The sequence below is a fragment of the Ranitomeya imitator genome, chromosome 2, assembly GCF_032444005.1.
Source record: "Ranitomeya imitator isolate aRanImi1 chromosome 2, aRanImi1.pri, whole genome shotgun sequence".
Taxonomy (NCBI): domain Eukaryota; kingdom Metazoa; phylum Chordata; class Amphibia; order Anura; family Dendrobatidae; genus Ranitomeya; species Ranitomeya imitator.
Window position 1 is genome coordinate 726,221,260 of NC_091283.1, and position 25,939 is coordinate 726,247,198.

General features: G+C 38.7%; 1 protein-coding gene across 1 annotated transcript in view; it reads left to right on the top strand.

Annotated features, from left to right (window-relative positions):
- GRID1 (glutamate ionotropic receptor delta type subunit 1) overlaps positions 1–25,939 on the top strand; it is a 2,008,846-nt gene that overhangs the window by 1,440,652 nt on the left and 542,255 nt on the right. The window contains exon 6 of the mRNA XM_069753192.1: positions 14,169–14,342. Within this exon, the coding sequence (XP_069609293.1) occupies positions 14,169–14,342 (174 nt within the window). The remainder of the gene's footprint in view (positions 1–14,168; positions 14,343–25,939) is intronic.

The following is a 25,939-nucleotide window of genomic DNA, read 5'->3' on the forward strand; positions in this document are numbered from 1 at the left end:
CTGTATGGCGCAGCCACTAATTGGTTGCTACGTTTACAGAGTTATTTTCTAAATATCAGTGTTATGTCTGGGAGCATGTAGAAGACATTTTATAAAAAGTTTGTTCGTGTCTTTTACCTGGCATAAATATTAACTGCAACACTCTAAAACCATGTCCAAAGAGATGGCTTCCATCACTTGTGTAGACCTTGTAAACTAAGAACAGTTCCATTACTCTGTTTAAACTCTTAGGACAATTGTTTGCAGATGTGTCAGTGAATGACATAATTTCAGATTTTCTACATGGAGAAAAATATTAATTAGTTTCTCTCACTTCTGTGAAATGAAGTGTGATAGCACCAAGCAGAGTAAGATTACCATATACTTATTTACAGGCTTGTGAATCAAGTTTGCAACTAACAGATGTTAGGACAATTTGAAATATACAGTTAGGTTTTAGTGTAAGATTAAGCTGTGTGTTGCTGAAGTTTTGCCATAATATATCGAGCTTTGTGTGCAGTAAAAAAATCTGTAAAGCCAGTATTACTCCCCTAAATAAGTTGTTTAAACATGACAACACCATTTTATCAGGGTGACTTGAGTAATCATTTGATTGTAATGTGCTAGGGATAAGCAGATTGCCATAGGGGACCCCGCATAAACAATGGAAAATTGAGTATGGTAATAATCGGTGTTCTGTAATGTAAAATGCATCATTAGTAGTGTTGAGCATTCCGATACCGCAAGTATCGGGTATCGGCCGATACTTGCGGTATCGGAATTCCGATACCGAGATCCGATATTTTTGTGGTATCGGGTATCGGTATCGGAGGTGTAAAATAAAGAATTAAAATAAAAAATATTGTTATATTCACCTCTCCGGCGGCCCCTGGAACATCACCACGAGTCACCGGCGTCCGGCAGGCTTCTTTGTTCAAAATGAGCACCTTTAGGACCTGCGGAATGACGTCGCGGCTTCTGATTGGTCGCGTGCCGCCCATGTGACCGCCACGCGACCAATCAGAAGCCGCGACGTCATTCCTCAGATAAATTCCTAGAATGAGCGCCTTTAGGACCTGTGGAATGACGTCGCGGCTTCTGATTGGTCGCGTGACGGTCACATGGGCGGCACGCGACCAATCAGAAGCCGCGACGTCATTCCGCAGGTCCTAAAGGCGCTCATTTTGAACAAAGAAGCCTGCCAGACGCCGGTTCCTCGCGGTGATGTTCCAGGGGCCGCCGGAGAGGTGAATATAACAATATTTTTTATTTTAATTCTTTATTTTACACCTCACTATGGATCCCAGGGCCTGAAGGAGAGTTTCCTCTCCTTCAAACCCTGGGATCCATCAGGATACCTTCCGATACTTGATGTCCCATTGACTTGTATTGGTATCGGATATCGGTATCGGCGATATCCGATACTTTTCGGGTATCGGCCGATACTATCCGATACCGATACTTTCAAGTATCGGACGGTATCGCTCAACACTAATCATTAGTCATCGATTAGGGTGATTCACAGAGTGCTTCTACTGAACCTTGTATCTTTTGGAAGTAAAGTGACTAGCTTGCTTCAGATCATACTAGCCTGTTCAACTGGATTGTTCAAGAGGCTCCTAGAAATAGGGGAGACCTTCCAGACTAATAAAGAGCTTCAAGTTTACTGGGTGCTGCACAAACCTTACACGGGGCAATAAGTGAAAAATATGAAATGTGATATGTATACTCCTGGCCATATTCAGACTAGACTGTTTCCGGCTTCACTTATTACATTTGCATTGAGTTGGGCTCTGCACTTCTAGTTGTAATATGGTTGAGAGTATGTATAATGCATTCTTGTGGTCACATGACCGTCCGCTCTTAGTATCGCTATGGAGTATATATCCCATTACTTGTCTCAATCACAGCATGTATCCTCTGACTACGACACCCTCAGCTGGAGTAAAGGTACCATTACACTAAACGACTTACTAATGATCACGACCAGCGATACGACCTGGCCGTGATCGTTGGTAAGTCGTGTGGTCGCTGGGGAGCTGTCACACAGACAGCTCTCTCTCCAGCGACCAACGATCAGGGGAACGACTTCAGCATCGTTGAAACTGTCTTCAACGATGCCGAAGTCCCCGGGTAACCAGTGTAAACATCGGGTTACTAAGTGCAGGGCCGCGCTTAGTAACCCGATATTTATCCTGGTTACCATTGTAAAAGTAAAAAAAAAAGAGCACTACATACTCACATTCCGATGTCTGTCACGTCCCCCGCCGTCTGCTTCCCGCACTGACTGTGTCAGCGCCAGCCATGAAGCAGAGCACAGCGGTGATGTCACCATTGTGCTCTGCTTTACGGCCGGCGCTGACAGTCAGTGCAGGGAAGCTGACGGCGGGGGACGTGACAGACATCGGAATGTGAGTATGTACTGTTTTTTTTTTTTTTAACTTTTACAATGGCAGGGCCACGCTTAGTAACCCGATATTTACCTTGGTTACAAGTGAACACATCGCTGGATTGGCATCACACACGCCGCTCCAGCGATGACAGCGGGTGATCAGCGACCAAAAAAAGGTCCTGATCATTCCCCAACGACCAACGATCTCCCAGCAGGGGCCTGATCGTTGGTCGCTGTAACACATAATGAGATCGTTAGCGGGATCATTGCTACGTCACAAAAAGCGTGACGTTGCAACGATATCGTTAACGAAATCGTTATATATGAAGGTACCGTAAGTGTTCTGCTCAGTTCATCTTCTCTGCTGCCATAACATTTAATGTTGTGTATAGAGGAATTTCTAATCCGTCAATCATTTCTGTTGTTGTTCTGCTCCATAGTCCCCTAGCCCAAAGATACCTGGGGCTAAGAAACATACTGCACAAGTGCAACTTCTTCATCAGATTTTTTTGATGAGCTAAACAGTCAGCCATTGTTTTCAGGAGACATGATGCTAGAGGAGATAGATAACAGAATTCTATTGCCAAGCTGTGCTGCATGCTCTGCGATCAATGTTAATTGACTATATGCTATAGGTCCAATTAATTTAAGTGCTTTACTTACAGATCTCTAAAAGGGTAACTATCATTTCAATCAATTTTTTACATCATACTATAGAAACTACAGGGTGCTTCTATTCTGAGGCTACAATACAAAAGATCTAACCCCAGCACACTCCCAAAACATGAAGACAGAACTGTTGCTTTCAAACTTTTTTGACTTCCATAGGGCAATCTGGGAGCCCAGGACCTATATATGATAAAACTACCATAAGATTGTCTTCCTGACGAAGGCTCATGCTCGAGCCGAAACGTTGGAAACCATTCTCTTTTGCACAAGATATATTAAAAAAACTTTGTAAGCAACAGTTCTGCCATCATATTTTTTGAGTGTGCCAGGGTTAGAACTTTTGCTTTGTCTTACCGTTTTACCCCTGAACACCCAACAGTGGTTGAGCCTGATCCTATCAGCTTTTATTTCAATTCTGAGGGTGTCTGGGTACTGATTGCTCAACACATCACTCTGAAATGAGCGGTTCCTGTGTGAGCACATGCAGAGTGGTGTTTGAGCTCAGTAGAAGCTTTACGAGCCTCTACACTGTTCTGTAAAACTGGTCAACAGAAACAGAAATGAATAATTCATTATGTGCACCACTCAGTATGTATGGTCATGCAAGAATTGTGCACCTTAGAATTGTGGTTTTAGCAATTAGTGGGGAGGGTTCACTCTAAGGACCCCCACCAATCGGCATTATTTTCTGGTATCCATAATGATAATTACTCTTCTATCACTGTATGCAGGTCTTTCATTCAGTTTCTTTGCTGAAGAAGTATAAAAATCTCCTATCCATACAATCTCAATTTTCAACTATTTGAAAAAAAAATCATTGTAAAGATTTCACTGAAATTTAAGGTGGTTCTGTAATTAGATACCATTGTTGTAACATGTCAACTTGCGAAATGTTGTCCTAAATATGCCAAAATCCTTTATATTATTGAAAAGTGGACAGAATTTGGGAACCACAACAATGTAAACATGAAGTGATAGACTCCACAAAGTAAAAAAAAATGGGTTTGAAGATTACAGAAGTAGCTTACGATTATTAAGCCACTAAGTTCATCATGGCTGTCTTGACTAGGAGGCATGTTGAAGTCAGAGGCACCTGACTAATTAGTAGGTGCAACCATACGTCTCACATCAAACATTACTCCAGACAGTGACTGGAGTAAAATTTGTGGTAGAAGGTAATCCACATCTTGTCATAAATTATACAAGCAGACATTGCCACACCCATTCCTGCCCCAGTCCTATTTAATGGGATAGTAGAAAATTCCTTTAGGCGTAATTTATTGATTTTACAATACTTTTGCACTTTATGTAACAAAAGAGAAATAGGGTGCACCTCCATTAAATAGTATACATGTCAATATATGTACGAGGGTACCACACCGTGCCTGGAAATATGACATGAACAAAAAGCTAGAAAGACCAGACACATGAGGGGTGTGCACACCTGTTTCAGTGCTCAGAACAAGAAAGCAATGAAAAAATATATAGCTTCATTTGAACACTAGGACACACAAATCCACAGACAATAAAAACAATTAAAAACATGTAAACATCATGGCAGTCCACCCGTGCCCTCAAAGTTAAAGGGTGACTATTAGATTTTATAACTGTGTTGAACCAACAGTAGACAAATAACAGTTAATAGAAAGCTATGACAGGATCACAAAATAGCATATAGCAATCACTCATAAGGATGGATAATAACAGATAATACATACCAACTATAATCAAATGTCAAGCTGCCCTGTTCATGTAGACAATATATCCCAGTCAACCCCTTTAGCAATGAATTAAACATTTGGAGGTCACAAATTAAAAAAAAAACACAAAATGTGCACATCAAAAAGACTATTGCTTAATTCTGGCATTTTAACTTTTTTTCTCGCTACGCTGTTTAGTGATTGAGTTACTTATATTTTAATATTGGTAGATCGGGTGATTCTGAATGCGACGATACCAAATACGTGTATGTTTGATTTTTTTATTCTTTTATTTTGACTGGGGCGAAAGAAGGGTGATTTGAACTTTTATATTTTTTATTATTAAAATATTTTTAAAAACATCTTGGCATGGTTCAATAGTCTCCATGGTAGACTAGAAGCTGCCATAACCCGATCTGCTACATACAGGCAATGAACAGATTGCCTGCATGTAGAAGAATTGCTCACATGCTATGAGCACCAATCAACGGTTGGCTCTAGTAGCAATCTGGCAGTGACAACTAGAGAGATTTGCTGGAGAACTCTGGTCGTCATGTCAACCCATCGGTGACCTGTTATCGTTATGCCGGGGTCATCGATGGGTGGAATTTCCGGCTTGCTTGCCAGCAGCACGAGTTAAATGGCACTGTTAGAGATGGACAGTGGCATTTAATTAGTTAACGGCCACGAGTGAGTGGATCGTGATTCCACCCACGGCCGTTAGAGACACATGTTCGCTGTTCAAAACAGCTGACATGTGCCAGAAAAGATGTGGGCTCAGCGGCAGAGCCCACATCAAAAAGAGGGAGTCCGGCATCGACGTACTATTATGCCCGATGTTGGAAAAGGATTAATGTATAAAAAACAGTGAAAGTGCTTTGTTAACCCCTTTACCCCAAAGGTGGTTTGCACGTTAATGAACGGGCCAATTTTTGCAATTCTGACCACTGTCCCTTTATGAGGTTATAACTCTGGAACGCTTCAATGGATCCCAGTGATTCTGACATTATTTTCTCATTACATATTGTACTTCATGATAGTGGTTAAATTTAATTGAAATTAAATGCATTGATTTGTGAAAAAAATGGAAATTTGTCAAAAATTTCACAATTTTCCAAGTTTGAATTTTTATGCCCTTAAATCACAGAGTTATGTCACACAAAATACTTAACAATTAACATTTCTCACATGTCTACATTACATCAGCACAATTTTGGAACCAATATTTTTTTGTTAGGGAGTTAAAAGGGTTAAAAGTTAACCAGCAATTTCTCATTTTTACAACACCATTTTTTTAGGGACTACATCACATTTGAAGTCAGTTTGAGGGGTCTATATTATAGAAAATACCCAAGTGTTACACCATTCTAAAAATTACACCCATCAAAGTACTCAAAACTACATTCAAGAAGTTTATTAACCCTTTAGGTATTTCACAGGAATTTTGGGAATGTTTAAAAAAAATGAACATTTAACTTTTTTTCACAAAAATTTTCATATTAGCTCCAATTTGTTTCATTTTACCAAGGGGAACAGGAGAAATTGGACCACAAAAGTTGTTGTACAATTTGTTCTGAGTATGCTGATACCCCATATGTGGGGGTAAACCACTGTTTGGGTGCATGGCAGAGCTCGGAAGGGAAGGAGCGCCATTTGACTTTTCAATGCAAAATTGACTGGAATTGAGATGGGACACCATGTCACATTTGGAGAGCCCCTGATGTGCCTAAACATTGAAAGCCCCCACAAGTGACACCACTGGAAAGTAGACCCCCTAAGGAATGTATATAAATGTGCGGTGAGCACTTTGAACCCACAAGTGTTTCACTACAGTTTATAACGCAGAGCCGTGAAAAAAAATATTCATTTTCTTACACAAAAATTATTTTTTAGCCCCCAGTTTTGTATTTTCTCAAGGGAAACAGGAGAAATTGGACCTCAAATGTTGTTGTACAATTTGTCCTGAGTACGCTGATACCCCATATGTGGGAGAAATCTACTGTTTGGGCACATGGCAGAGCTTGGAAGGGAAAGAGCGCTGTTTGGAATGCAGACTTAGACGGAATGGTCTGCAGGCGTCACGTTGCATTTGTAAAGCCTCTGATGTACCTAAACAGTAGAAATCCCCCGCATGTGACCCCACATTGGAAACTAGAACCCCAAGGAATTAATCTGGATGTAAGGTGAGAACTTTGAACCCCCAAATGTTTCATTACAGTTTTTAACACAGAACCGTGAAAATAAAAAATATTTTATTTCCCACAAAAATGATTTTTTAGCCCCCCAAAATTTTATTTTCCTAAGAGTAACGAGAGAAATTGGATCCCAAAAGTTGTTGTCCAATTTGACCTGAGTACGCTGATACTCCATATGTTGGGGAAAACCCCTGTTTTAGCGCACTGGTGAGCTCTGAAGGGAAGGAGCACTGTTTTACATTTTCAATGCATAATTGGCTGGAATTGAGATCAGATGCCATGTCGTGCTTGTAGAGCCCCTCATGTGCCTAAACAGTGGAAACCCCCAATTCTAACTGAAACCCTTACCCAAACACACCCCTAACCCTAATCTCAACTCTAAGCATAACTCTAACCACACCCCTAACCCGACCATGCCCTTAACTCTAATCCCAACCACACCCCTAACCCCAACACACCCCTAACCCTAATCCTAACCCTAACACACCCCTAACTCCAACACACCCCTAACCCTAATCCCAACCATAACCCTAACCACACCCCCAACCTGACCACACCCCTAATCCTAATCTCAACCCTAATGCCAACAGTAAATGTAATCCAAACCCTAACCCTAACTGTAGTCCGATGTTGTGAATTCAGCTCTTGGGCTCCCTCCGGTGGTTGTAAGTGGCACTTTTGTGAGTTCTGCTCTTGGGCTCCCTCCGGTGGTTTTAAGTGGTATGGCTGCTCCTTGCATTTAGCAGTCAGCAGCTGCTTCCACTGATTGTCTATTCTGCTCGGCTATTTAGCCTGGCTCTTTCCTTCAGCTTGTGCCACTTGTCTATGGTTCCTGGTTGGATTCACATCTCTTTGGATTTCCCTGTTATCCTGACCAGTTCAGCAAAGCTAAGTCCTTGCTTGCTCTTTTCTGTCCACAGGTTGTGGACTTATCCGTTCTGTGCTTTCTATTTTTGTCCAGCTTGTCAGTATGAATTAATTCTGTGTAGCTGGAAGCTCTGGGAAGCAGATTTACCCTCCACACCTTTAGTCAGGTGTGGAGATTTTTGTAAACTCTGTGTGGATTTTTTGTAGTGTTTTATACTGACCGCACAGTATTCCATCCTGTCCTATCTATCTAGCTAGACTGGCCTCCTGTGCTCATCATGGTTTCATTCTGTGTATGTCTTTTCCCTCTCCACTCACAGTCATTACTTGTGGGGGGCTGTCTATCCTTTGGGGATTTTCTCTGAGGCAAGATAGTTTTCCTGTTTCTATCTTTAGGGGTAGTTAGTTCTCAGGGTGTGACGAGGTGCCTAGGGAGTGTCAGGAGCATCCCATGGCTACTTCTAGTGTTGTGTTGAGCTTAGGGACTGCGGTCAGTACAGGTACCACTTCCCTCAGAGCTCGTCCCATGTTGCTCTTAAACCACCAGATCATAACAGTCCGAACCCTAACTTTAGCCACAACCCTAACCCTAACTTTAGCCACAACCCTAACTATAGCCCCAACCCTAACCCTAACTGTAGCCCAAACCTTTACCCTAACTGTAGTCCCAACCCTAACTGTAGCCCTAACCCTAACTTTAGCCCCAACCCTAACCTAAACTTTAGCCCCAACCCTAACTAACTTTAGCCCCAACTCTAACCCTAACCCTAATGAAAAAAATGGAAATAAATACATTTTTTTTTATTTTATTATATTTCACTAAATAAGGGGGTGATGAAGAGGGGTTTGATTTACTTTAATAGCGGGTTTTTTTAGTAGATTTTTATGATAGGCAGCTGTCACATAGTAAAAGATGCTTTTTATTGCAAAAAATAGTTTTTGCATCTCCACTTTTTGACAGCTATAATTTTTCCATATTTCAGTCCACAGAATCATGTGAGGTCTTGTTTTTTTGGGACAAGTTGACGTTTTCATTGGTACCATTTTAGGGCACGTGACATTTTTTGACCACTTTTGATTCCGATTTTTGTGAGGCAGAATGAACAAAAAACAGCAATTTGTGAATTTCTTTTGGGGGGGAGATTATACCGTTCCACATTTGATAAAATTGACAAAGCAGTTTTATTCTTTGGGTCAGTATGATTACATCGATGCCTCATTTATATTTTTTTATGTTTTGTCGCTTATATACTATAAAATCTATTTTATATAAAAATAATTATTTTTGCTTCGCTTTATTCTGAGGACTATAAGGGTATGTGTCCACGTTCAGGATTGCATCAGGATTTGGTCAGGATTTTTCATCAGTATTTGTAAGCCAAAACCAGGAGTGGGTGATAAATGCAAAAGTGGAGCATATGTTTATATTATACTTTTCCTCTAATTGTTCCACTCCTGGTTTTGGCTTACAAATACTGATGAAAAATCCTGACCAAATCCTGATGCAATCCTGAACGTGGACACATACCCTAACTTTTTATTTTTTGCTGATGATGCTGTATGGTGGCTTGTTTTGTGCGGGACAAGATGACATTTTCAGCTGTGCCATTTTTATTTAGATCTTTTTTTTTGATCACGTGTGTTAGGTGTCGAATTCCCGCCTCTGCACAGGGGGAATCTTGGGCCATCTCCACTGCCATCTCACATTCTTTCACACCTGCAGTGGAGCCTGCTCAGCGGAGATGTCAGTCCCAGCGTCTGACTCAGCCTGATACTGTGTGAATGGTTACTGCTGCCTTTCCAGGTTCAGCCATTGTAGCCAGTTTTGGTCAGTGGCGAACAGACGTCTCTGGGACTAAGTCCTGCTTTTCCCTTTCTGAGCATGCCCATAGTGAGACCTCTTATTGGAGGTCAGGGGTCACATGCATAGATACTGCAGCAGCTAACATTGGTCCTTTAGGAAGGTCCTGAAGTTGCTCAGGTACTGTAGCAACTCACATTGGTCCTCTAGGAAGGTCCTGAAGTTGCTGCAGCTATAAAAGGTTTGCATGGCATGCGCTGGTATCAAACCAAAGTCTATGAGCTCAGCGCCAGTGTGGTCATGTCTGGATGTGGTTTGGCTGAAATAAGCCCCTAGAATACCGGCACCTCCGGTGAGGAGTTGCTTGCCTGTTTCTCTGACTGCTTGACCACAGTTTTGTTTGGTAGCTGTTTACCTCTGTGAGCATCATGTTTCTAGTGAATCAGTGGAGTTAACAGAGTTTGCTTATACTGCCATATAGCACCACCATTTGCCAGCAGCAGTTTCCTCTCCTGCACGGTTGGCCCCGGGTTGCGAACACACCTATTAATACATATATATTTCCCTTTCTCATGTACAGCACCATGGAATTAATGGTGCTATATAAATAAATAATAATAATAATAATATATATGCTCGGTGCGTTCCACCAACCCTAACAACATGTTATTCCACTTTCTGTTCGGTGGTATGATAATAAAGTGTTGTTTTTTGCCTCATTTTTTTTTACGGTGATCACTGAAGGGTTTAACTAGTGGGAAAGTTTTATAGTTCGGGTCGTTACAGACGCGTCGATACTAAATATGTGTACGGTACTTTTATTGTTTGCTTTTTTAGATAAAGAAATGTATTTATTGGAACAATATACTGTATATATATTTTTTTCATTATTTAGGAATTTTTTTTTATTCATGTAAATATTTTTTTTTTACTTTTTTACTTTGTCCCAGGGTGGGACATCATGCTATAGTGTCAGACCACTGATCTGACCCTTTGCAAAGTACTGTGTCAGATCAGCGATCTGACAGGCAGTGCTCCAGGCTTGCTGACGCCTGCTCTAAGCAGACACTTGCAAGCCACCTCCCTGCGGGACCTGGAAGGAGCCCCGCGGCTGTTTTGGATCCAGGTCCTGCAGGGTGGAGGATGTGGGAGACCCTCTGAACAATGCAATCACATCGCGTTGTTCCGAGGGTCTCAGGGAAGTACGCAAGGAGCCCCCTCCCTGCACAATGCTTCCATATGCCACCAGAATGCTACGATCATGTTTGATCGCAGTGTTCCGGGGGTTAATGTACCGGGAGCAGTACATGACTGCTCCTGGCACCTAGTGCCAGATGTCAGCTGTAATAATCAGTACTATATGCCTATGGCGTACTATTCCGTCCATGGGAAGTAGGGCCCGGGTCACATGGACTGAACAGTACGTCTAATGGCAGAAAGGGGATAATTTTGGTGAATCTAGCTGACACATTTTCTTATTTGCTAAAAAATATCAATTAGTAATTGATTTTTTTAGGGCTTATGTAAAAATCTGAAGAAGCTTTAGGTCAGATTGATAAAAATAAGTGGAAAATTCTAAAGAGTTCACAAACTTGCAAGCACCACTGTATGATGTCATTCTTTATTTCAGTTCTAATTTCTTATCTTCATTTTATCTCTGTTTTTATGCTGGAAAAAAATAAATAAGTGCACAAATAAATCTACAAATAAATGAAAATCTATATATTCTTGTCAGCCCATTCTACTTCCTATTAATTGAATCAAACCACTTCTTTCATTCTCTAATAAAGATAATTTTCTCAGTGTAACTGTTCTGAATTCTTCTTTAAGCCTGTCTTTTTTTTTACTAATTTTGCTTAAGGTTTGTAATACTCACTTGAAACATTTTTAAATGTCTAGTCCTTTTTTCTGCACCCAATTTTGCTAGTTCAGATTTACTTTATCTGTCAGAAGTCCCTTAGGTAAGATGTCATATAATGTGACCAATTTTAAAAGTTATTCCTTTAAGATAATTTTTAAATCCCAGTCAAACTGACATCAAGATATGATGTAGGGTATTGCTAAGCAACTGGTGGACAGTAGAGATGAGAAAATAGATTAGATGTAAATGGAAATTGAGTTGAACCTTGAGAAATTAACAGGTCCTAGTGAATTTGATCTATTTTTTATTTAATCACCAAAAAAAAAATTCCAGCCAATTTTTTATGCCATACAGAAGATTGTGTTAGCTGCAGACGACAGACACCTCAGACTCAAAATGACAAGATATAGCCTAATCAATCTTGAGGGGCTATTGTAACCTGTATAAAACCCTAATCAGGAAATGTGCAAGCCATTTACAGTGAAAAAAATAAGTGCTTGATACACTACCGATTTTTCAAGTTTTTTCATCTACAAATAATGGAGAGGTCTGTAGTTTTTATTGTAGAAACACTGTGAAAGACAGAATCTTAAAATAAAAAAAAAATAGATCACATTGTATGATTTCATAAAATTATTTGCATTTTACTGCATGAAATAAGTATTTGATGCAATAGAAAAACAGAACTTAATATTTGGTACATAAAATTTTGTTTGCAGTTACAGAGATCAGACGTTTCCTGTAGTTCTTGACCAAGTTTGCACACACTGCAGCAGGGATCTTGGCCCACTCCTTCATACAGTTCTTCTTCAGATATTTCATGTTGTGAGGCTGTAGCTGGACAACATTGAGTTTCATCTCACTCCAAATATCTTCTATTGGGTTCATGCCTGGTTACTGGCTAGGCCACTCCAGGACCTTAAAATGATTATTACAGAGCGACCCCTTAGTTGCCCTGGCTGTGTGTTTTGGGTCATTGTCATGCTGGAAGATCCAGCCATGACCCATCTATAATGCTTTTACTGAGAGAAGGTGGTTTGCCAAAATCTAATGACCAATAACCCCATCCATCCTTCCTTCTCTACGGTGCAATTGTCCTGTCCCCTTTGCAGAAAAGCACCCCCAAAGTATGATGTTTCCACCACCATGCTTCACGGCTGGGATGGTGTTTTTGTGGTTGGACTCATCCTTCTTCTTTCTCCAAACATAGCGAGGGGAGTTGATGCCATGAGTTGTATTTTGGTCTCATCTGACCACATGACCTTCTCCCATGTCTCCTCTTGATCATATAAATGATCATTGGTGAACTTAAAACGGGCCTGGACATTTTCTGCCATGAGCAGGGGTACCTTTTGTGCTCTGCAAGATTTTAATCCATGATGATGTAATGTGCTACTATGAGACTGTGGTTACATCTCTGTTCATGTCATTGACTAGGTCCTCCCGTTAAGTTTTAGGCTGATTCCTGAACTTTTCTAGAATCATCCTTACTCTATGAGGCGAAATCTTGCATGAAGCACCAGGCACAGGAAGATTGACAGTCATCTTTCTGAGCAATTTTTTAGCTATCCGTGTGATATATTAGGAAATATGGTCACTTTCTAACTAGTCAGTTGTGGCCATCAACCATAATCATTGCAAAATGACGAATTGAATAGTAAATAAAAAACCTTTTTTAACATTGGTTGAGGTGCTACTAATTTCTTGTTACTGCATTTTAATAGAACTTAAAGATTATGTTCTAGTTGGATTTACTGTTACATACAGCAACCAACCAGTTCCAGTTTTCTGCATCAGGATATTTGTATGCCTTTTTGTATATACATAAATAAACATCAGCCGTAAATCACAACAAAAAATGGCGACTCAACCATGAATAGCAAGGATAGGAGAACCATGAGTCAAAAAATAGCCAAAAAGATATACCCAAAATATAAACTTTATTGAAAACACATAATTTTCAAAGACATAGTATTTCCATATAAGTCAAAGTTACAAATTTGTGACTAAATCCATTGATACAATAGTAGCCTTGAATCACAGACCGGGACAATAACACAGTAGATTATTGACTCATAAGCATGCAGCGGGCATGCTGCCAGAAAGTGCACATAAAAGTATTTACTGATGTCCAATCAGCCAGGCTTAGTAGTATAAGCACATAGATAAGTACTATGATAATGGCTGTAAGCTAATGTGCACACAATGCATATACAAGAAATCTAATTACCCATGTGGAGTGGAGTAAAGGTCCCGTCTGGATCCCGGTCACATACCCCAACGCGCGTTTCGCGTTCAATAGTTGCCGCTTCCTCAGGAGGGGGGGATAGTTAGCACATTATTTGTTAGAGTAACAAATGATACTTTACTTTCTTAAATATAAAAAAGTGGTCAAATACAGTATCGTTAATATGTTAAGGGTATACTGTATAAGTAAAAGGGAACAAATAATGTAAATGTAACATAGCTAGGATAACAACTTTCTTTTGTATGCCACCTTATAGCTTATTTTATTTATCACATGAAGATCACAGGTTTTGCAGATTTGCTCAAACACCAAAGTTCATGCAAACCAACCAAACATCTAGCTACAAAGACTTAGACACATAAATCTTTTCTTACAGTTGTGATTTTCTGGCTGTACAGAATGTGAATAAGGAAGCAGGCACTTAATATCAACTGTGTTTTTCTTTCTTTGGTCTAGGAAATCAATGATGCTGAAATAGTGGAGCTTGTGCACAGCGCTCTTGGAAGGATCACCGTTATAAGACAAATCTTTCCTTCTCTAAAAGACAATAATGTCAGATGTATGAGTAACAGCCATCGTGTTGCTTCACTACCTTGTGACCCCCAAGAAGGCTATCTACAAATGCTACAAGTAGGTATACTAACACTCAATAAAGAAGCAGTCGCTAAAAGGAAGCAATGTTTATTGGTGGAATATAAGGCTGAATACGATTTTTGACATGCATAGATATGCCTGCATATACAGTATACTGTGCATACCAGTATTATCAACTCTACAAACTTTAGAAAGCCCAAGTCCACATTATACTGGAGTAACTTGTATTTTAAAGATAACCTGCCATCAGGATCATGCATATTATACCAAAGGCATGGGCATAAACATACTGATTTAAGAGTAGAAATCTGCAGCCTGTTTGTTGTTAGTTATCATTATAAGATTGGGTATCATATACACTTCATACATCGAGACGGGACTGTGCAGCGGAACTGTTGGAAGGATCTTCGATTCTGTCATGGCCCCACTGCTGCCTCCCATGTCTGTAACTTCTTACTGTTTTAAGTTTAAAACAGTAAGCCATTACTAATCCCAGGGGTTAATGGAAGATGTGATTATTGGCAAATCGCAGCTGTCATCAATCCCAACTACCATTAGCACCGCATAAGGGCCAGAATTGGCACATCTAATGTGATGCTCTGCTTCTGGGGAGACTATGGGCTGGTATTTTTAAGCCCTATAACCATATATTTTCCTAGTCTGATAATATAAGCCTGCAAGTGTCTGCTTTACCTTGGCAGGTTATCAAAAATAGGGGGAACACCAAATGATTATTTTTAAATTATGTATTTATTTATTTTTAAGGTTAATACAAGTACAGTAAACTACACATGCACAGCAGTAATTATATATCTTATCAGATCTTTATCTACCCCATATCGATCAATCGATCTATCTATCTATCTATCTATCTATCTATCTATCTATCTATCTATCTATCTATCTATCTATCTATCTATCTATAGTATCTATCTATCTATCTTCACATCTATTCTAGCATACCAAAGAGAGGAATAAAACATAAGTCAAAAAGTAGCAAAGGTTTGGGATTTGTGCAGAAATTCAGATGCTTGAAAGCTTAAACAAACATTGATCATGGGAACGTACCCTAGCAGCCAGGAAGGGGACTTCAGCTTGGCACTCTTGCACCCGCAATGCTTAATCAAGTAACAATTGCATGAGGTTATTCATTAGTCACAAAAGGCTATATATGCCATACTAATAGCCTAAGGAAAATAGAGAAAAGTGAAAGTTTTAATAGGCTTAATTTAGAAAAGCACTTATTTACATGATTTCTACAGTATTACCTATATATTCTATGGTGGCACAGCCCCTTTAATTTTCCATGGTAGTGTTTCCTTCCTTCACTTGAGGATCTTATTTGCCTTCCACTAGTTTATATATTAATTTTTTTCTATTTCAAAGATTTTTTATCGATATATGAAACACTAATAAACATCACAAACATCACAATTGTGAACATCTCATGGAATGTTAACAAGCACGTGAACAATCTATTTATATAATTGCCTTGTAATGTTTTCATTTCCTGTTCTGTCCAGATGTCACCGTATCCCAGAATTCCAAGCGGAGAAAGTTCACTGACCGCCATATTGTGACACCCAAGTGATGGGTGTCTCAATATGGAAACTGCTGCTGGTAGCAACCTATTGTGTGGTACCACCAGCAGAACACTGTCGCACCACACACACACACACACACACACTCACAGACTTACATATTCACACTCTCAGACTCACATTCACACACTCACACTCCCGCTGATCCCGGCGGCAGATGCGTGACGTGTCTACAGGCTGAGGAAGCCAGTCACATTAAAGGGGTTTACCCATTAACAAAAGATCATTTTAAAAATTGACTGTGTATGACCATGTATGGGGCATACCACATTTCCTGGGCAGGGGAGGAAGCAAAAGATAATACTGACAATACTTCTGGGGATCACAGTGGATTCATTTTGTGAGGTAAAATATTTCACTGACTGTTTTTAAAAAATATTTTACTTAACAAAATATATCCTCTGTGACCTCCTGCTGAAATGTTAGTATTGACTTTTGCTTCCCCTCCTGCCTAGGAGCTGTGGTGTGTTCTGTACATGGTCAGACACAGGGGTGAGTGTATCTGACCGTGTACGGAGCATACCACATCTGCAAAATACAATACTGACATCACAGCAGGGGATCACAGTGGATTCATTTTGTGAGGTAAAATATTTCACTGACAGTTTTTAAAAAATATTTTACCTGCTGTAATGTCAGTATTGTCTTTTGCTTCCTCCCCTGCCCAGGAGCTGTGGTATGTTCGGTAAACGGTCAGACACAGACAATTTTTAAAATTAACTTTTGTTCATGGGAAAACCCCTTTAAAAAGCAAATATCAATGCCAACATGGCTCCTTATAAAAAGTACGCCAATGACAATGAAAGGAAAGCAGCAAAGGCACAATGTCGAAGACAACAAAGGGCAAAAGAGACTCCTGAAGAGCAACAGCATCACTGGGACAAAAACAATGCATGTAAGCGTAGGCGTCAAGCACATGAGTCCCCTGATGCAAAAGTCATTAGATTATCACAGGATGCCATTAGGCAACAACAGCGCAGCTTGCCTGCCCCCATCGTGACATTACCGCCCTCAAGATGAGATAGCATTGGGCCTCCATCTAGTTATTCATAAAATAGTAGACCAATGTAAAGTTTTAGTGCCACAAAGAGATATGCAGGGTGGCTTGAAAAGTTTTCTAACAGGAGGAAGTCCATAGACTCAGAGAGGGGAAAGGTAAAAGAAAACATGGGGAAGTGAATAGACTTCCGAGGATATGGAGGGAAAAGAATGACTTTGTAAGAAAGGGTATTCAAATTAGATATTGGAAAAGCATAGTGGCTTGAGCTAGGATAAGCGAGTTCCCCAGTCTTCTAATATTAATTTTCTATTTTATAATACTTTAGGCCATCAATATCATATCAGTGAGAGTTCAAAATCAACACTCTAACTGGTCAGCTGTTATCAGCTTCAATGGCATCTACAGTGATTTTATTTTTGATATTCTATCTCTCAATGTCAAAAGTAACGTACCCTTAAAATTATAGACTGTTCATGTCTTTGTCAGTGGGCAAACTTACAAAATCAACAAGGGATCAAATAATCATTTCCTTTACTGCAGATGTACACTAGTGGCCATTCCAATTTAATCGAAACCATTCATTGTTTACATTTGACTCCTGTCAGCGCTGAGTTGATTGCTGGGGTTCCAGGTGTCAGAATTTCATTGGTACAATATTTATGATTAATAATATGAACAATCAATATTGGTAGCCTATTAAAACCATGTAAAACCATTTAAAGCATTCAAATAGTTTATGCAGTGTGGAAAGATTTTCAGACTACTAAATAAGGTATCATTTTTTTTCTCAAGGGTCTTCGATAAGATTGATTTGGGCCACCTCTGCATACCATTCTCTATACTGTAAATTGTAGAATTAAATTATTAGCAGCCTATAAAATAAGTAAGACTTTTTATGTATGTAGACTTGTACATATTTAACATGAAGTGAAGAGAATCTTTAGCACTCTGTATTATAAATGATAACATCTGCTCCAGGATTATTCACAGGAGTGAACCCATGAAGCCCATAAGAGAAGGGCAACTCACCAAATATATGTAATTTGGAAGGATACTACTTATAAGGAAAGCAAAAATACAATAACAGGATCTAGAAAGCTTTCATGAAAAGTAGGAAGTCATTTCTTGAACAAGAATAGTTTTTCAGACTTTCATTTGGCTCTTCAGAGAGGAATATGGCTTGAACTCTAGTGCCACCTATTGGAAATAGGGATTTTGACTTAAGATACAATTCAGTATCTCAATTTGCTGACAGAGTTGAAGTGCGTTGCCCCTTGTCAGTGCAATGCTGGAGATCTTATTTGGTTATATGAGAATCTTCTGACTGAGATCTAAGGGCAACATTTCTCTTTTCTTAATTTCCCAGACCAGTATTGCATGGCTTATAAGCCTCCTCACACTGGCATATGAGCATATGAGGCATGTCACGCTCCACAAGTAGAAATGTCATCTCTTAGATCCCAGTCAGTATCCTCTTATACAGCCAAATAAAATCTCACGCTTAGCACTGATGAGGGGTAACACCCCAAAAATTGAGATTCTGGTTTGGATATTTTGACGTATGGTAAGATTTGTTAAAGCGTCGACATTGTCTTTTAGGACTGCAATTTTTGTTAGTTGACAATACTGTTCAAGTCGTATTCCTCTCTGAAGAGACAATATGCATATTTAATTTTCCAGGGGAGTACTGCATGGCTTATAAGCCTCCTTACTTTGGCATATCATGCAAGTCACTCTCCACAAGTAGAAATGTTACCCCTTATTTCCCAGACTTACAATGCACACTGTGAATAGGCTACTTTGAAAAATCCAATCTCCAAGTTCAGAGAAAGAAAATAAGGACCATAAAAAGGGATTAGTGTAAAACAAAAGGAATGTATCACAAGTTAATGCCTTATCGCCAAAGCGAAGTTTGACATTCTTGACAGAGCCACATTTTTAAATTCTGACATGTCATTTTAAAGAGCAAGAACTTTGGAATGTTTTCTCTGATCCCATTTAACTTTCAGAGACACATTGTACTTTGTTAGTTAAACGTTTAAATAGGTATGTTTTTCACTTATTTGGAAAAATATCTGAAAATTGCTTCTACTTTTTGAAAATGAGAAATTTTCAAACTTTCAATTTTTTTGCTCTTAAAACAGACGTCACGTCACACATAATAGTTAAAGGCAATCTGTCACCAGGTTTTTGTTACCTCATCTGAGAACAACATGATGTAGGCAAAGAGACCCTGAATCAAATGATGTATCACTTAGTTTACTGAGTGCAGTAATTGTGACTAAACCACAAGAAACCTAACCCCACCAGCATCAGCCTCTGTATTTACAGTGAGCTGCTTATCACAAGAGCGGGTGGAGTTGGACCAGTGCTGACATGGCCAGCTAGTCACGTCAATGATAATGTCCTTGCGATAAAATATTCACTATAAGTAAATAACAGCACACAATTTGATAAGTGACACATCGTTGGAATCTGTGTTTTAACTACTACCTCATGATGTCCTCAGATTAGATAGCAGAAACCAGCTGACAAATTTCCATTAACAATCAATATTTGCCATATGTTTACTTTCCAATAGGATTCTTTTATTGAATTAAGATCTTAGAAAGGATAAAAGTTTTGCAGCAATTTTTCATTTTTTTAGTGGAAATTTACAAATACTATTTTTTAGGGACCATGTCATACTTGAAATGACTTTGAGGGACCTATGTATCAGAAAACTACTCAAAAATACCCAAATTCAAGAATGCCACCATTCAAAGTATTCAAAACCACATGGTGTAATGAAAAAAAAGGAGAAACAAAAGTCTTCCTCACGCAGAAGTGTGCACTTCATGACATTTACTGAAGGTAGCTAATGTTAGATAGTAATAGTGATACAAATGGTAAAACAGAATACTTTAAGTATATATTGGTCAGTCAGACTGCGACATGTATTTATATAGGCGACAAATACAGATTTGTCTTTAATTTGTGTTTATAACACATGTATCTCACAAATGCATTGACCTAATCCTCCACTAGACTCAACTTCTCCACAATAATAAAATCTGACGACTCTCGAACTTATCGAACCCTTCATTTATGCCTTGTCCACAGGCAGAGCAGATCCCCTTCCATTCAGTTGCAATAATTCTGCAAAAAACAGATTATAGCCTTATAAAAAGTCTACTTAGTGCTCTATGAACTTAAATCCTTCTCCTCTGCACCAAGATTTAATCAATGGCTATAACTCCATAAATTCCTACTGTTTCTTTGGTAATATTCTAGTATTCAACCTTATTGGTACTTCTATTAGGCTTGCAGACTGATTATCGAAAACTATTCTTAAAGTTCCCACATCTGCCACTAGAGATGAGCAAATTTATTTGAGTAAAATTTAAAACTTCTTGAATCTTTCAAAAATCGTCATTTTCAAGAATATGGATTTTTTTTATTTGCTCTGCATGAATCCACCAAAAAAAAAAAAAAAAACATTCTCAACTCAAAGCTCCACTCCCTCCCTAGCCACTTATGCTGTGCTCCATCTCTGACATTGTGTTCACTCAAGGCGAGATTTCCATCAATGAATAGGCCTCAGAGCATTCTAAGTGAACCCAAGAGCCTTCTTTCAGGGAGCGATTGTGGCATAAAGTGAATCCCGAGTCAGAAAATGTTGTGTGACGGAATTGCTAGAGACTGGAGAGCGAGCAGAGACCAACGAGGGTGACCTCAGAGGTGATTGGTGAAGTTAATATAAGGTCTTTTTTTGTTTTTAACATATTACATTAATTATGTTCTTGGGTCTTTTCAGATATAATAATATAACGCCTAAACAGTTGGCAATCTAAATGCTTTTGCATAAAATTATCAGATTGAAACCAGCGGGGGTGTGGAAATAATATTACCTCTGGAATCACAACAATCCATTAACAAGGCAAAATGTAGGTTTATTGTCAATGCATTCCAGAGTCACCTTGATGTCTTCTTCGGGACAACTATTTTTACCCCTTAACCCTCAAGGACTTCCATGGATCCCAGTGATTCTGACATTGTTTGCTCATGACATATTTTACTTCACGTTAGTCATAAAATTTCTTTGTTATGGCTTGCGTTTATTTGTGAAAAAAATGGAAATTTCGCAAAAATTTAGAAAATTTGCTATTTTCAAACTTTGAATTTTCATGCCCTTAAATCACAAAGATATGCTACACAAAATATTTAATGAGTAACATTTCCCACATGTCTACTTTACATCAGCACAATTTTGGAACCAATTTTTTTTTGTTAGGAAGTAACTTATAAGTGTTAAAAGTTAACCAGCGATTTCTCATTTTTACAACTCCATTTTTTTTAGGGACCACATCATGTTTTAAGTCATTTTGAGGGGTCTATATGATAGAGAGATTCCCAAAGGAACACCATTCTAAAAACTGCACCCCTCAAGTGCTCAAAATCACATTCAAGAAGTTTATTAACCCTTCAGGTGCTTCACAGGAATTTTTCAAATGTTTTAAAAAATTAACATTTAACATTTTTTCACAAAAATATTTACTTCAGTTCCAATTTGTTTTATTTTACCAAGGGTAACAAGAGAAATTAGTAAACCACTGTTTGGGCACATGGTAGAGCTTGGAAGGGAAGGAGTGCCATTTGACTTTTCAATGCAAAATTGGCTGGAATTGAGATTGGACCCCATGTTGCATTTGTAGAACCCCTGATGTGCCTAAACAGTAGAAACCACCCACAAGTGACACCATTTTGGAAAGTAGACCCCCTAAGGAACTTATCTAGATGTGTGGTGAGCACTTTGAACCCCCAAGTGCTTCACAGAAGTTTATAATGTAGAGCCCTAAAAATAAAAAATCATATTTTAATCACAAAAATGATCTTTCTGCCCCCAATTTTTTTATTTTCCCAAGGGTAACAGGAGAAATTTGATGCCAAAAGTTGTTGTGCAATTTGTCCTGAGCATGCTGATACTCCTCCATATGTGGGGGTAAACCACTGTTTGGGTGTATGGCAGAGCTCGGAAGTAAAGGAGCGCCGTTTGACTTTTCAATGCAAAATTGGCTGGAATTGAGATCGGACATGATGTTGCGTTTGGAGAGCCCCTGATGTGCCTAAACAGTGGAAGCCCCCAATTCTAACTCCAACCCTAACCCAAACACACCCCTAACCCTAATCCCAACCCTAACCACATCCCTAACCCGAACATGTCCCTAACCCTAATCCCAACCCTAACCACACCCCTAACCCCAGCACTTTTATACAATAAAAACTATTTTATGTAAAAAATAATTATTTTTGCATTGCTTTATTCTGAGGTCTATAGATTTTTTTGTTCACTGATGATACTGTATGGCAGCTTGTTGTTTGGTGACAAGATGACATATTCAGCGGTACCATATTTATTTATATCCATCTTTTTGATCGCATGTTATTCCACTTTGTGTTCAGCAGTATGATGATAAAGATTGTTTTTTGCCTTGTTTTTTTTTTTTTTACGGTGTTCACTGAAGGGGTTAACTACTGGGATTCGGCAATACTAAATACCTAGTTTTATTTTTTTATTTACATAAAGAAATGTATTTATTGGAACAATGTAATTTTTTTTCTTTATTTAGGAATTTAAAAAATATATATTTTTACACAGTATAATATTTGTTTTTACCTTTTTTACATTGTCCCAGGGTGGGACATCATTCTATAAAGTCAGATCGCTGATCTGACACTTTGTACAGCACTGTGTAAGATCAGCGATTTGACAGGCAGTGCAGGAGGCTTGCTACGCCTGCTCTCAGCATGCACTGACAAGCCACCTCCCTGCAGGAGCCAGAATGGCCCCATGGCCATCTTTTATCTGGGGGTCTGCAGGCAGGGAGAACCTGAGAACAACACAATCCCATCGCGTTGTTCGGAGGTCTCAGGGAAGCACGTAGGGAGCAACCTCCATGGGCGACGCTTTTCTATGCCACCGGAATGCTGTGATCTTGTTTGATTGCAGTGTTCCGGGGGTTAAAGTGCCGGGAGCGGTCCATGACTGCTCCTGGCACTTAGTCCCTGATGTCAGCTGTGATAATCAGCTGACACCTGGCAAGCGGCTGATTGCTTATGATGTACTATCCCGTCCATGGTAATTAATTCCCAGGTGACTTGGATGGGATAGTACGTCCAATGGCAGAAAGAGGTTAAATATTTACAACTTTTTGACCACTTTTTATTTCACCTTTTTGTGAGTTAATATGATGAATAAACCTACTTTTTTAAGTGTTTAATTTATTTTAAGGTGTTGCAATTGTGTGTATTTTATGTTTTAGCTTACTTTTGCTTTTATATGAAAACAGCGTTTCTAATTTAAAAACCTATTATCGCTCCTTTTCATACTATTTTTCTTTCTTCTGTATTAATTTTTACAAATTTTATTGGACTTTACTTTTTTATTTAGTCCCACTATGTTACTAAAACTTTTGGCTGTTGGATGGCGACGCAGCACTTTTGACTAACAGGAGGCTCTTGTGACTAACACGAGAATCTTTAGACCCTGCTTATGGCAGAGTCTAACTGCCGTGGAAGTAATTTTTTGCTCTCCAGTTGCCATGACAGCCATCGGTGCTCAGAGAATATGTCACTGAGGTGAAGGAGTGAAAAGAAAGTCCTCGAAGTCTAATAACCATCTACATGACATGCTCTCTAATGATGATGGCATATAAAATGTTAAACTGTCGCAATTGGTGCCAGAAGCCATTGCAGTAGGATGTCATCTGTGAGGTACAGCTGATTCACACTGCCGATGCCGTAGGCTCTGCCTCTGAGCTGGCCTATCAGAGCACCTCCCATGTAATGCGAGAATTCTTTCACTGCCGTGACTTATGTTTATGGCGAACATTGGGAAGGAATTCAAATTAGTCCATGACCTACAGGACATTAATGAGTGTTAGTTTTGATTCTCATAGTTCAAATCATTTTTAACTACCAGAGGGGTCATTTTGACTCTTTTGCTATTTCTTTTTCCTATAATTTCTAAAATTTTAACAAATGAGTTCTGAGTTTTTGTTACTTTTATTTATTCATGGTAGTGTATATTTTAGGACACAAAAATGAATTGAAACTTTTTCAGGGGCCCGGATTTTACAATTCATACCTATAAGTACTGAAGGGGTCAATTTGACCCCATACATAAAAGTAATAGTAGGCAAGTCTCCTAATAACAAATACTTATGAGACTACTCTGATGAAGAATGGTAACATTACTCTTACAGTTTACCAAGGTAAGCCAAATAAGAATGTCATTTTGCTCAGTAGTCTTCACCCAGATGTAGCAGTTGGAAACGACAAGAAAAAAAAATGGAAACGGTACAATTTTACAATAAAACAAAGGTTGGAGTGGACACAGTAGACCAGATGGCTTGAAAGTTCACCACAAAATCTGGAAGCCGCCGATGGCCTGTTCAGGTGTTTTGTAATGTACTTGATTTAGCAGCTATAAACACAACTATACACTATAAAACAGCAACTGGGAGTAAAATTAGCAAGCGGGAGATTATTCTTCAGCTTCATGCTATGGCCATGTAAAAGGAAAATGTGTGCTGTACTTGATCTTAACACTGATCCTACTAAGTAAAATAAATGTTCTTGAATTTATTGGCCACAAAAAAGTTATTTTTACTCCAGAGTCAGTACTTTTGAATGGGGGTCAAAATGACCCCTAATGGTAGTTATAGGTATTATGAAACCTGCGGTAGTTCAAGTATAGATCTAGATATAGTCTTAGATATAGCCCTATCTGGGCAGCACGGTGGCGCAGTGGTTAGCACTACAGCCTTGCCCACCAAGGACAACATCTGCAAAGAGTTTGTATGTTCTCTCCGTGTTTGCGTGGGTTTCCTCCCACATTCCAAAGACATATAGATAGGGAATTTAGATTGTGAGCCTGTCGGGGACAGCGATGATAATGTGTGCAAAACTGTAAAGCGCTGCGGAATATGTTAGCGCTATATAAAGATTATTTATTTATAGATAAATTGCTGACGACTTTCACAATCTGACATCAGGTATTTTTCAATGGTGGCAGTGCTAGCATCTCCTCATCCAGTATATTATTATTAGACCAGCACTTCTGGATACAAGATGAAAACATCTATCTAAGTTCAAATCTATTGGATTTTTCAGTGTTACACAACAATATTGCTGCGATCTAGAAAGCACATCTACTATTCTCTATTCACCCAATCTCAAGGGTTCTAACCAATGTAGGGTTGTATACACACTTAATTAGCAAATATATTAATACTATAAACCATGCAACAAAATATAATATATCATTATTCTGAAGTTCCTATAATTGGCTTCTTGAAAGTGATTTAAAAAAACAGTTATTTTTATTTCCATTTGAAATATAAGCCAATAGTATACATATCACAGTAAATAGAGCAATTATGTCAATTACGTTGAATACAGAACTAGCGCAGCAAAATATTCCATGCAATCTCTTTTCCTACTAATTACACAACAAACTGAGTATTTCCAAAAAGAAGCCTGACAGATAATATTGATCTATACTATATTTTCTCAGAAGATATAATTATTTTTTGGTTTCTTACATTCTTATTGTTTATTAAAGTGTAGTGAAGTTTAGTGTCACACAAGTGACAAGTTTATCATAATGAAATACAATTTCTTCTCCTGGACTCCAGCAGAAATGGACCCTAGTTAGATGAAAGATAAGCAGAGCAGAACATATCAATATGCAATGCCCTTGGCAATTTTAAGCTTGGATTAATGTATTTTACAAAGGTTTTTCAGAACTGTCTTAATTTTGTTCGTCATCCTAAAAATAACTGTTTCTTTAATGTGGATTTTTCCATTATACATTTTTATGTCTGATATAATTAAATTAGATTTGAGTTCTATGTTTTTGTATTATACTTATTGATCTACAAAATCACTGGACATCAACCAATTATCATTGGTCCTGTAGCTGAAACTGCTAGTATTGATCAGACTTATTTCTTGTCTCCCAAACATTTTTTTTTATTGACCGTGGAAAA